This window comes from Limulus polyphemus, unplaced genomic scaffold (assembly GCF_000517525.1).
Source record: "Limulus polyphemus unplaced genomic scaffold, Limulus_polyphemus-2.1.2 Scaffold950, whole genome shotgun sequence".
Lineage (NCBI taxonomy): Eukaryota > Metazoa > Arthropoda > Merostomata > Xiphosura > Limulidae > Limulus > Limulus polyphemus.
The window spans coordinates 308,004-322,040 of record NW_013666560.1 but is presented as its reverse complement, the minus strand read 5'-3'; the positions used below and the strand labels follow the sequence as shown (position 1 = coordinate 322,040).

At 35.7% G+C, this 14,037-nt stretch overlaps 1 protein-coding gene across 2 annotated transcripts in view; it reads left to right on the top strand.

The window, feature by feature from the left end:
* Window positions 1-14,037, top strand: part of LOC106461395 (cGMP-dependent protein kinase, isozyme 2 forms cD4/T1/T3A/T3B-like) — a 75,335-nt gene that overhangs the window by 23,602 nt on the left and 37,696 nt on the right. Inside the window, exon 1 of one of the 2 annotated variants that reach the window (XM_013921212.2) lies at window positions 3,827-6,081. The exons of the other annotated variant lie outside the window; for it this stretch is intronic. Within the exon in view, the coding sequence (XP_013776666.1) occupies window positions 5,690-6,081 (392 nt within the window). The 5' untranslated portion in view covers window positions 3,827-5,689. Of the gene's footprint in view, window positions 1-3,826; window positions 6,082-14,037 lie in introns of those variants that run through there. 2 annotated transcript variants of the gene reach the window in all.

Sequence of the window (14,037 nt, the reverse complement as noted above, 5' to 3'; positions counted from 1 at the left end):
TTTTAACAATTTATGGCAAAGCTAATGTAAGCTGTCAATCACCGTCCCTTAATTTGAGCTACTGACCAGAGGGAAGGCAACCAGTCAGCATCATCCTACCACTTGCCATCTATGAAAGGGATTGACTGTCACTCTTATAATACACGCACAGCTTAAAGTACCTGGAATATTTATGGTATCGCATGCATTAGAACCACCTCGCCTGCTCCGAAAACCGGAGCTTTACCACAAGGTTAAGCCTTGCAATTCTTGGTATTCGTAATGAACGAAGAAAACGCGCGTTATTAAGACTACAGTCTCAACTAATAAACTTAAGTCGCCGCTCCTCTGGTCCGAACTATTCCAAGAGTGTACTTTAACGTGCACAAAATATAAGGTTGTCATACTTTTCGACTAAGCTATTTATTGAATGAAATTCAACGTGCAGAAACATAAGCCTGTCGCATAGATTAACAATGTCAAAGATAAAGACTCAAAACGGATGCAATCATCTTTTATTTGTGTATCTGTAAAAACAGAACAGTTAGAACGACACACAGAAAATCCTGGTTACCATGTATAAAGGTGACGCGTCCTTTACGCAAAACACACAGGTACAAATGTTTTGTTTTTGCTCCACGAGAAAAACTCATACCTGGCCCTCCCCCAATTATATAGATTCAGACGACTCGAACCTTCGCCGGGGGTGATACTTCTCACCCTATTTGTGCAGGGTTACTTATATTCTGTTAGCTTCTCTGCTATATGTTTGGACATAGACAACGCACATTTTTGTACCACTCGTCGTTAACAATGTTTTTTTTTGTTGTTGTTTTTTTACGTTGTTAATTTTTCAGAGCTTATCTATAGAAAATATAATTGCATAGTTTGTCATTTCAGAATAATAATAGTTCTTGTGGGAAAACAAAAGTATCAAACATTAAATATTGCATATATTTAACTGTGTTTTCAGAGTATGGCCTGCTGAGAACTAGCATATCATATATGTTGAATTTCAGTAGATTTAGATTTCTCGGACACCCCTAACTTGAACTTTTTGCTGTTTTTGGAAAAAAAAAATCGTGACATATCATGAAAATACAAATCTAATTAAAACATATGTCCACAGTAAAAAACAAATATTTTGTTTAAGTTAACAAATGTTTCGGCTTATTTTGTTTTTAAAACTATATAGTTAAGTACATTTAATACAGTGGGGAAGGAAGTATTTTCACTTTGTGTGTTTGGAGTTGGGTGGGGGTGACTGTGGTCTTAGCTACTATTAACATTAATTTCTCAGTATATCTGTACTTCCACCAAAATAATTAATAAAAAAAATCAAAATAATTATAATAGTAATAATTACACAATTTATTACATTTCGTCGAAAAATTGCAGTCTGAGCTCATTTGTAGCAATAAAAGTAGAAGCCATCTGGTGTTCATCTTTCCAATCAGTTATTGAATTGTAGCAATGAAGCAGATTACATTTAAGTCGTTCCTCTCTCATGTAAGATCTAATATAGGTTTAAGTCTTCATATCACTGAAAATGTACTCATGAAATTGCTGTTGTCACTGGGGTGATGAGAAATAATTGCAGCAAACGTTGTAGATCTGAACACAAAGTTTAGAACGAAGGGTTTCATTCAGTAACTGCATAATACATGGACATTAGTAACTTTCTTTACTGGTTTTCCTGTTAAATTAGTTTGTGACTTGATAGCCTTTTCATTTTTATATCTACTTTGTACAAGGTTTGGACAATTTCAGATACTGTAAACTCCTGCCCATTTCCAGCTGCTAATACCACTCCATCAATGTCCACAATGGTAGCAAAATCCTTAAGAACAAACCATCTTGAGATTTCTTTAGAAACTTCAAAATAATCTCTGGCCCTTTCAGGCTCACAGCATTCAGTTCCATCAGTTGTTTTTCGAGGAACCTTTCATTTTATAGGTAGCACTAGATCACCTGTTAAATCGCGAGAATTGGTTGGAACATCCACATAAAACCCATAATAAGCAGCATCTGTTCTCTATCTTTAGAGGTAAGGCTCAGTTAGTAGTACAGCTTCTTTTCCCTCTTGGGTTGTAGTATCTTCGCCTTGCAATGTGCACGATATTTCCAGGAAAGCAGCTTGAGACCACAGAAAGTGCGTAACTTTGCAAAGTGTGCCAAAAGTTCCTTAGCTTTCACTGACTTCATCTAATATTGTACATAGTATACCATAATTAGCTAATGCTGCTCCAATTGTGTCAGTTTGAACAGACAACTTTGATACTTGGAACAGAGTAACCCTTAAATCATTTGTACCAGGAGATATTAGTGACTTTATAGAATTTCAAAGAGATGGGATATTTTTATAGACTTCATTAGTTTGAGAAATTCCATTATTAGATCGAGATCGTGTCGAACATGACTTCAGATTCGAGTAGCATCACGAAGACTACTTAAAACGATTTGTAAGTCAATGTACGTGAAGTTCTGCTGGCTGCTGAGATTTGGTACTACAGCTACTTCATGTACATGGCAGTTGAGTTTGATGCGCTTGCATGACGTACATCGATTAAGCAGTAGCATACATTGAGTAAATACGCCCTTCAAAGCATTTGCCAGTGTTTAAGAGTCAGTTTTTGACATTTGGATTAAGCCAACTAATTCCTCTCAATTTCATACTGTTCACCTACCTATCTAGTGAATATAGACATTTGCTCTTTAAACTTGATGTCAGTACCTTCATTTTTGTATAACAGTAAACCTGGGAACTGATCTAATATCTGAAAGAATGTCATGCACGAATTGATCAGTGTTCAGTTTCATATGCTCGGATATGCTCATAATAATAGCTGGATGAAGATATTTACTCTCTGATAACCACATCTGCAACTGATAATCATCTTCAAAGCGTAACTTTAACGACTGCATACAATTTCCTTTATTATTATCATGGCCCCTGAAGCCCACCCTCGTTGTAGAAGATATTTCCTTGAAGATAGCTGATATTCTTTGTATAACCAATTGCTGTTTGTTTTTTTTCTTGAGCCTTATCTAGCATTGAAGCAACATTTACCGCACTTTTACTTTGATGCAGGCTTCAGAATGAGAATGTCTAAACTCCTACTTTGTGGGTCGTTTAGAAACTTACTTTTGAAAATACAGCATTTGCTGAATGCCATTAGTTTTTGTTGACTTTTTTCAGCAACAGAAGCAACATAACGTTTGTCTGCTTATAAGTTGTGTAAACCATGGCCACTGTTTAAACAACTTGTCTGAACTAATCTTTCTTGTCGTGACTTTTCTTCACCTTGATTTATTTTAGTAGCTACTAGGAACTCACTAGAAGTAGATTGATTAGGTCTTTCACGATCGGGCTTACAACTTTTACCTGTACATTTTGCCTCGTCACACAGGCTAACCTGGTCTTCTTGCTCATCATTATCAACCTCATTCATTGAATAGTTACATCCATCATTCCGACCATAGGATCGGCCGGCATTTGGTAACGTTGATACTGAAAAAAAAACTCAACAACTCTTGTCTCGTCATAGCTCTGTATTGCGTACCAATGTAAATTAAGATTATATATACCTGATAAGTTATGCTCATGCGCAATTTATGATTAAAATATTTGTATGATTAAAAAAGAAAAGCAAGATAAAATAATGGGGAGACTTAAAGGTAAGGAAGTAATCAGCCCCCGTCATTAGTACTCCTATATAATATGCAAGCTAAAGTCACGTGATCTTGGCTTTGCTGCGGAAACGGAGGAAAACGCCCATCAGTTAAAAATAGATAAGTTATTACAAACGACGAATGAATGGTGTACTTGCTTGTTCAGTCCGGATGGTGGAGCTACTGAGCGAGTGAGGTGTTCTAATTTTGTAGGTATTGATGAAAAGAATTTCTTATGTATTGCGACAAAGTTTTCCAGTAAAACAAATACGAAGAAAGCTTCGTTTACCCTCGTGTTATTAAAGTAATGAGTGAGCCAGGGAAAGTATGGGGACGTGATGTGTCACTAAAGACTGAGCGTCCGCTCACGAGCGTGCTTGTCGTTAATTTAGTACTTCCACATTGCCATTGTGATCTTATTTGTCTGTTAAGGTTTTAAAACTTCATTCTGTATTGAAGTAAATGGTATGGAAGCTTAGTCCTAAAAATTTATTGTTGTTTTTGACCTTCCTTTTTTATAATTATAGACTATAGACAATATGAACAGTATTCACAGCGTGTATTCTTATAAAGCTCTGTTCAGACCATTGAAATATCTGCGCGTGTGTCTAGTTTTTTCTTGAACCTTTGATCTTTTACGCATGGTAAACCAAGATTGTGAGTTAACAAAGTGTTTCCCCATGGCGGATTACTGAAGCAAAAAATCCATGTTAATATATCGATACAACAAGAACATGCAGCTTGTGACTTTGTGATCGTAGACCGAGATAAGCCAGTTAGAAAGCCATTATAGTCCAGATGTTTTCGTTCATGCTTCGAATGATCGATTCTGCGAATTAGATTTTCCACAGTCGGATGTATGTATGACACACAACAACCATAAAAGGAAGTAAACTCCAGAGTAGCTTCAACGAAGGTCAGTAATACAGTAAGATCAAAATACGATCGCAATTGAAGCAGACTTAGCGAATTTACGTGTTCGCTTAAGTTGACAGTCGAACACCACGAAGTTGATGCTTTAAAATTTTGCGGCTACATTTGGTAATTTTAATTAGTTCTCTTGGGGTATGAACTCCTAGTCGATGAAGAAACTAATTTTAGAGCATACGTTTGGCTGTAGTCGGTGTTGTCTATGTAGTAGCGTTAATTGTTCAGTTAGGGTGCTATTAATATTCAACGTCACTATAAAGTTTAGACTTTCGACCAGTTACGTAAGTTTCTTGTATCGAACAATGTTAAATATTCTGTGTAGCAATGTAACAGCATCCTGTATATATTCTAGATTAGACGTTTAGTGTGGATGTGTAGTTACTTCTCCATGGGACGTTATATCTAACGAACATAAGTGTACAATTGCTCTGACAGTAGTCACTATACAGGCTGCAGCACACTAAACGAATCATAGTAGAATGCATAGTTGAAGACTTTTTAAGCTGTTAGTAGTAACAGATGACTTTGGAAGTTGTACAGTGTAAAATATATGTACTTGTACAGTGTAAAATATATGTACTTATACCAAAGTGTGGATGCTGATTTTTGTCATTTCGCAGTACGCGGTTTGAACATCGGTAATTGTTTTTACACTGAGTTTTCTGGTATTTTCTTCGAACGTCTTGCTCTTTAGGCCCGGTCCTCTTTGCTCTCTCTGTGTAAGTGAATATTGACCGTCTTGTAAAATGTGGTACCAGAGGATTGTTTGACGAGAAAAAAGTGAGGCTCATCCTGTAATATTATCTTTTACCACGATTATTATTATACATACATTGCATCTATTCGCTAAAAAAAAAACTGAATTGGAACTAAGAAGTCTCGGTTACTGTGTCCGCAACTATTTACATCATAATCTATTCTTCTTGAGGTGATGTTACTTTAACTATTGTGTACACTGAAAAAATAGATATTGTTCTTGCATCAACTTTGAAACTTTGACTGCCCGTTACGATTTCGAAGTTATGGAAATATAAAATGCAAGATTGATATTAAAGCGGATAAAGCTCCTCAATGTTTCATTAACTGGCACATAAAGGTAATCAATATAATGACTACAGTCGACGAACTTCATCTGGCCCTTCAGGAAATCTGTGAAGAGCTGCAACAAAGGGACGCTATGATTGGTGAACTAGAAGCACAGCTACGCAGAAAAGAAGCCATCATACAGGATTTGAAACAGGAATTGGAGAAATACCGTGTTATGGTGAAACCTTTAACTCAACAAGTTAGCGAACGCATCAGACTTGTCTGTGAGGCTGGACCCTCGAATAAAGGTGTTTATAACGGAGAAGAAAATAACATTGACAGGCTGAATGGAAGAAGTGTGGTAGATGAAAAGCAAACAATAGACAGTACTCGAAGTAAACGTCTAGCGATTTCTGCAGAACCAACAAATGCAGACTATAACGCTCCCTTGAAGAAAACCCCAAAAAACGCATTGTAAGTATAGCCTTTTGGAAAATATTACAGTAGTTGTGCGAATGTATGCATTATTCAAGAGCGAAGAAAAATCAATAATTTATTAGAAATAGAAGCAGAACATCTAAAATAAAAAATGGAGTCATACCTATGTCAAAAATCTGCACACAGATTTTCTGTATTTTTACAATTTTTATTGTATAGCTCAACAATTCGAAGGTCAATAAGCATAATCTATATACGTTATGATAGTTGTTTAATCCTTTTTTTTTAAAAAAAAAGAGCGTAGAGTTATTATATTTTACCGATTTCATATGTATATCTTCAAAATTGTAACTTTATATAATTTACTAATAGTTTCAGAAAAAAGTTTTATTGAAAAACACTATCTCCTGTGAAAGTAAAAAATATATATATACATTTTCCATTTATACACAGTCAGCCTTTTTATATCCGTTCTTTCTTATATGCTTATATTTTCCCGTAGTGATTAATAACACAAGGGGAAACGCGTGGATATAACTTTTTTTTTTTTTACTTCCATTCATCTGAGTTTAGGCTAATGGAAGTTTGCTTCATTTCATGTCATTTTGAGTGTTTTGCGTTTCTTTGTGGCCGTAATGTTTTTGTTAGTTTTCAATAAATAGTCAAATGAACAAACATTACCGATAATTCACATGCAAGCTAGTAGACTTCCTCCAAGACAGGGACTTCTTAAGTAAGTGTTATGCTATGTACGCTGCCTTCGATAGGTCTGTCTTCTTGGTCACACATCCCATTCATGTGGTGCTGTTCTGTTTCTTACCAAGAACTTTGAACAACTTAAATACGTATAAAAGTAAATATGCTATTACGATAACATCAAAACATAGAACCACTGATTACTGTTGTTTAAACTTTTTTTTATCTTTGAAATAAAGTTACGCCTGCTTTTAAAGAATCTGGTAGAATATATGTATATAAAATACGGAAGACGTATATAGTTTTAATAATGTAAAAGTAGTACAGCCATATTGATAATTGAGGCAATCCAAATTGAATGATGTTTAAAATAAAATAAAATGTTACGAAGAAAATGCAACCAATACTTTTCATTTACAAAAGACCCTTGGTAGGTCAGAGGTAATTTTACTGACTTACACGCTAAAATCTGTGGTTTGATTCACCATGGTGGAAAGAACTCGGAAAGCCAAATGTATAGCTTTTTGCTAAAAAACAACATTTATAGAAAAGGCAATTTTCCGTAAAGCCAGTGATTATACATGATTAATATGTGAATTTTCAACAGTATATTTTGTCATTTCTTAAAAGTTCCCAATATGTAACCAGTTAACTTTTCAAGATGAAAGCAGTATATTCACCATTTATGGTAACGACACAAGGATAAGTGCTTAGTCTTTAGTGCCTCTACTGCCACTAATGATGGCGTTCTATGTGATTGTCCGTGCAATTACCACTGCAGGAGGCTTTTATAGTCTCATTCTTTTTCCCCTTTTCACCTTGTTTTACAAAGTCCATTAACCCATTTACGACTTTAAAGAATTTGTTTCAGCAACCTCAAAACCACAGAAGTTAAAAGATGTCTCAAATTCTTTCTGTTTTTACTTGCATGCAACTTGCGGAGGAACTGGCATAATAACTTGGAAATAAGGCTGGATTCACTCTCTTGACAGAATCAAACATTACTGGCTTCCAATACAGATGTTTAACCTATCATTATATTTCTAACTTACAATCACCATGATTCTCTTTGGAAAACTTTCGCGAGATGTCCTTTACCATTTTTGAAATGTATCATCGGCAGACGATAATATAACATTACTCGGCCTTTTGCAGGCAGTTAAGTAGACATACTTTCATTTATCATATAACAAAAATCGCTTGTATAAGCTTCAACATTTGGTTCTGTGCTTTGGGAAAATCATGTGAAGATGGCTCTTATGTAGTCCTCAATCCGTGTGATTTATCTTGTTTTCAGTTCCAAGAATGACTAGTATTTTAGGAGCAATGGACCGCTGTGTTACTGGGTTACTTCTAGGAACATAACTTTGTTCATTCTATACAGTAGCCAGTCATGAAGTAGCCTTTTTTCCCTCCCTTCTGTTTTGTAATCTCACCTTCCCTTGCTTTACCAATACAATTCAATACTACAGGTGTTTTCTCAGAAACTAAAGTTTCAAACCTTGTATGCATTTATAATCACAAAATCGGAGTATCCTGAAATGAAACCTTTTTCTTTGAGACGCATTATGTAATTTAGGGAAATTGCGAGAAAATGGTTCGGACCTTTAACCAGTTTTTAAAATATTTTATGAATGTTTCTTCTTGAATGCAATTTAGAATTACCAGAACCATCCAAACTGAAAAAACAACAACAACAAAAAAAGAAAAACAGTTCCTACAACTGCTAAGCCACGGCACTAATGCCTTTTTGATCAGCTGTCAGTCAGAAAGATAAGTTTCGTAGAAATACGGTATATAAGAACTTTTTTTTTTCAGTTCTGGATACAGAGATTAAAGCGTATATGTTATGCAGGCTAAGAACAAACTAACAGAAATGTTACGATTTACACAGGAAATGGTACGAACACTGTGAAACAGGCCCTTTTGTGAAGCTCAGGCTGCACCCCCCCCCTTTTTTTAAATATTTAACAAATGTTGTTATTATTGTTCACCTATAAGCATAAGTTTAAAGGGTATGTTATACTTATCCCGGCAAGTAAAATTTAAATTCCCGCAATGATGGAGACCATACTAATTGTAATATTAGAATGTAAAGATTGAAAGCCAACGAGCTGTAAGGGTGAATTTGTAATACAGAATTCACAAACAAGTGGGTTGGACTCTCTTTAAAGAAACACACTTGGTAGAGCTACAGTGTACTTTCGTAGGCTTCCCGAAAGTGTTGTTTCAAGAGTAAATAAAACCAAAATTAAAACCAACAAATATTTTTATTTCTTGCTTTTGAAGTTCATAAGTCATGCTGTGTTGTAGCTACAGAATACGTTATTCATGACATGCGCACGTATTACTGACACTACGACAGTACAAATTGCAACGTTAAGCGTCCCTTATGAGACTTCATTCACTGACTGATGGATAACACACTACTGTATTGTGGTGCGAGTGGTTAAAATAGGTGATCCCCCTCCAGGCGTCCTTCGGTCTCCTTTCGGAGAAATTAGGATTCTTCATAAGGCCATAAGTTCTACACACATTATGTTCAGTCCAATGTATATACTTGAATTTCTTTGCTTTCCAGTCTCTAGCTGGATCAGAAATTGTAATTTTTTCCCGTGATTTTCACGTTTTAATGTTATTCGTGTACAAGTCTGAAGAGAGCTAGGGCTCTAATGCTACTTCTAAGCTCACTTGTAAATAAGTTCCTTTAAAACTTAACTGACAAAATATTGAGCTCATTTGCAACCTTTTACATGGGTCACTGGATAGTCGTGCCTTGCAGTAAAAATGTATTATAATTAAGGTAAAAAATTGTATTGCTATGTAAGTATTAGGTCAGTAATATTAAAAATCATAGCATGTTTTCACTGTTTATATTAGGGCTGTATTCGAAAGATCAAAGGCTGCCCAGGAATTCAAACGTTTTCGAATAGTTCACTGTTCTTCAGGAGAATAAAGGAATTCAAAGATACTTCTAAACATTCTAATATTTGTCAAGTATCATATGTTAACAGCATTGTTCGCTAATATTTAAATAGTAATCGCACATTAAATAGCACTCGCATGAAAGATTCAATATTTTAATTAATACAATGCCCGTTACAACAGTCGTGTTAAAAGAAAATAAAAACTTAAGTAGCAGCTCCTTCCGTTCATTGGAGTATGGTGGGCTACCGTTACTGGCTGTATTACTTCAATAAAACCGTTCATTGGAGCAGGGGAGGATATTGTTATTGGCTGCATTACTTCAATAAAACGTTCATTGGAGCAGGAGGGGGAATACAGTTATAGGCTACATTACTTCAATAAAACCGCTCATTGGAGCAAGGGGGATACGGTTATCGGGCTGCATTTCTTCAATAAAATGCACTGAGTGCATCAAGTGTGTTTACATATTGTACATTTATTAAATTTACTTACAATATAAAAACATAAAAATATAAAAAGTTGTTTCTGTTACTTTGCAAAATGTGAGCTGGCTGATCGATTCCTTGATTGCCAACTTACGTCACCCCGATGAATTAATTGATGAGGATACTCACTGTAGCTGACGATGTTGCATATTCTCGCAAGTCTTCCAGCTAGCCTTTGAAAATAAAGGCTAAAATTGACTTGAATGCAGGCTATTCTTACTCTCTTGTAGATGTGCTTTATCATAACCAGTTAAGTCCTATAGAACCAAATATATAGTCATATAATCATTATTATTTCCACCATCGACTTAAGTAACAATTGATGATAATCTTCCTTATCTTGTAACTGAGAATAATCGTATGTCACTGGCATTGGTGTAGTGCTAAATCTTATAGTGCCGGAGCCCTGCAAAAATTTGCAGACATATGAAATCACTATCAGGATAAAGATCTCATATTGAAAACCCAATTTACATTTTAAATAGATAAAATATGTGCAGGACTAATTATTTGAGACTACTTACATTAGTCCTAAATTGAATATGGATATATTACCGAGAGAAAACACGCAACTCAGCTTCCTTTAAATTAAGCAAAAAAGGAAAACAAACAAACAAAAACAATAGGGTATCAAATAGATACCACTAACATTAAAATAAATTTTAAAAACGCACATGTTGCTAATTTACTATATTTTTTCACTGCCATACAGTGTAATCAATAATGCTTTGCACGCTTCCTGTCCTGCCAACACGAATAATTGAAATAGCGACCTTTGTTGTATATTATGTAAATTATAAGCCTTTAAAAATGTGCATATTTTAAACACGCAGTATAACTGTAAAATGTATTTTATTGATGTTTTAATACCATACTCGTGTATCGTGATAACTACATGACGCAGAAAAAACCCACTTCACCATTTTAAAGCTCTGACACCTGCTCTTGAGTCTGAACGGTCACATGGTGCCTGACACCAGCTCTAGGAGGAGAGTGACAAAGTGTTTGATGGGTGATCTTAGAGAGCTCTGCCAGTGGACACAAGGGATCACAAACAACCAGTGTTCTCTGACACTAAGAGAGCTTGGTTATGAAAGACACTTAATTTCGGGTGTAAACAGAGCAAATTATTTTGTTTATATATACGTATTTTTAATTTTTGAAGCCTCAGGACTCGATTCTTCCGCTCCGGCTGCACTACACCCATGGTCACAGGCCACAATAAGTATCTTCTTCAGGCACACGTATGACAACTACAACTAAGAAGTGAATTTTATTGCATTTTATGTAAAAAGCAAAAATTATATTTCCGTAAATATACATTTGTTATAGACTGAAGCATAAAAGATAAAAAAAACAAAAAACAAAAACAGGTTATTGTATGCTATCATATGCTTTTTGAGTAATTATTTAGGTTTTAAAGGTTAACTGAGAAGCCTATCTTGCACCATATTTCAACACTGTAGACTGAAATACACAGTAGACGGATCATTTTTGTCAAATATATCATTTCAGCTGAGTGCAAGATTCAGTTCTTTTAACCGTTTGTTCACATTTTTAACTCATGGTGGCAGACAACTTTTACTTTTTTATTGTCACAGGATAACTCAGGCTCGTCACCAGTTTCACTTTCATTTCAAGAATTATCACGTTTAAAAATACTTTTCATTTCCATTGCGCTAACTCAAACGAAAATTAACTTACATTAGAGCAAGTTTTTTGATGACGTACGACACACGGATATTGTGCAAGCAGCAACAAAATATTTGAAGAGTGCTTTGATGAACGTAGGAATTTACGTGTATAAGCACACGATCGTTAGCGAACAGGAATTGGGTGGAAAATTGTTTTTGTTGCTTAATAAATAAACTAAACTGACACCAATCGAACAAGAATCGGCCTTTAGTGACTTGAAAGAGTTCAGTAAGTTAATTCTGCAACTTGGTACTTTTATTCAATTTTGTATCACATACAAATATGCACTCGCAGAAAATTGCAAGTAACAAAAATTCTGGTTCGTAGTTATGGAAATCCATGTAGCTTTTGTTATTCAAAAATGTTACTTAGATTATGAGGTGCGCCGTATAAAAAATATAATGATCTCGATCATGGTTTTGCCCACATCTTTGTCCTAAACTTAGGAACATTCAAGGTATTTGTCTTTACCATCACTGCAACAGTTTTTGTGAACAGTATTCACATACTATTTTGTTGTTGTTGTGTATGTTAAAAAAAAAAAGGTATTTAGTGTTTTCAACCTGAATGCAACACGTTGTCTAAACGGCCACGTCGGAGACCTGAAACCTCTGGCATAGCCTATCGTAAGTTTAAACTGTTGGATAGATGGAGGGTGATCCCTAAGTAGCACCTGCCGCCTACAAAACTAGTCATAACCCAATAACAGGACTGATTTTCGCTTTTATATTACACTCACGTTTGAAAGTAGCAAGCAAATTCGACATATCGAATTTCTTCCGATCTGTAGCCTAGATCACTAGGCCACGCCCTTTCTTTGTTAAAAAGACATGTTGTTGTATCTAGTATAAGTTTGTTTGTTTTGTTTTGAATTTCGCGCAAAGCTACACGAGGGCTATCTGCGCTAGCCGTCCCTAATTTAGCAGTGTAAGACTAGAGGGAAGGCAGCTAGTCATCACCACCCACCGCCAACTCTTGGGCTACTCTTTTACCAACGAATAGTGGGATTGACCGTCACATTATAACGCCCCCACGGTTGAAAGGGCGAGCCTGTTTGGTGGGACGGGGATGCGAACCCGCGACCCGCAGATTGCGAGTCGAGCGTCCTAACCACCTGGCCATGCCGGGCCCTAGTATAAGTAAGAACAGAGAAAATTGCGTCGTAGCATTAAAACATTTTTCGTATTTCCTCTCCACAGAATTTCATATTACGGAAAGTGTTGGTTTGAAAATTTCATCATATTTGGGTCTGTCGTGAACTAATAGTTAGTGTGCTGCCTGGACTATGAATCCGAATATTAATTTTCCTCGTGCTGTTGCTGCAGAGATGCGGTTGCTCTTTGGAGGTGTGGGTTCGCTATAACATTGACTGTCAAATCTCACTATTAGGTCACGCAAGAGCAGCCAGCCAACTGTAGAGATAAATGCTATTGACCAGCTGCCCTGCCAGGTCCGGCAACGCTGGGAGCACTTTGCTCGCTCAGTTTAGATTCAGTGCTTACCTAATCTCAGATTCCAAACTGAATTGAAAAATACATGACAGATCGTTAGTAAAATTGAAATTGAGCACAAATATTATAATAGCTTAAATAATTCTCGTTATTTATGTTAGTACCAGTAGTGCCTCCCGTTAGCCTAAGTCACGGGTATTCATATCTTCGCATTTTGAAACCGGAACTATATTCCAGCGTCGGATTGCAATACTACTGAATCATTCTTTTGTTGGTAATCGTTACATGTTTAAGTTGTTACCTTTTTGTGTGATGTCATTTGCCCTATTTATTATTTGTTAATTAAATTAAAGGCTTTTGGTAACTTACGACCGATTTTGTAACTGGTGGAGGGGAAATCATTGCGTCTAAGGGAACTGGATTATTTACAAGAGCTTTTAGACACACACACAGATATATATATGTATACACATATAATTATAGACACCAGAAATAAAAATGAAATGTTTCAGTCATATTTACATGAATTGATATATTTATAATTTAATTAATATCTAGTAGATCTTCCTTTCACTTCGTGGAGTCCGTTGATCCTTTGGGGCATCGTGAGAATCATCTCGTCAGTTTTAGATTGTAGGATTTTCGCCACTCTTCCTTCAAAACTTGGAGTAGTACGCTCTTCGAAGTTTTTTTTTTTTTGTTATTTCTTGACTTGCCGGTCGAGTATGGCCCAGAGG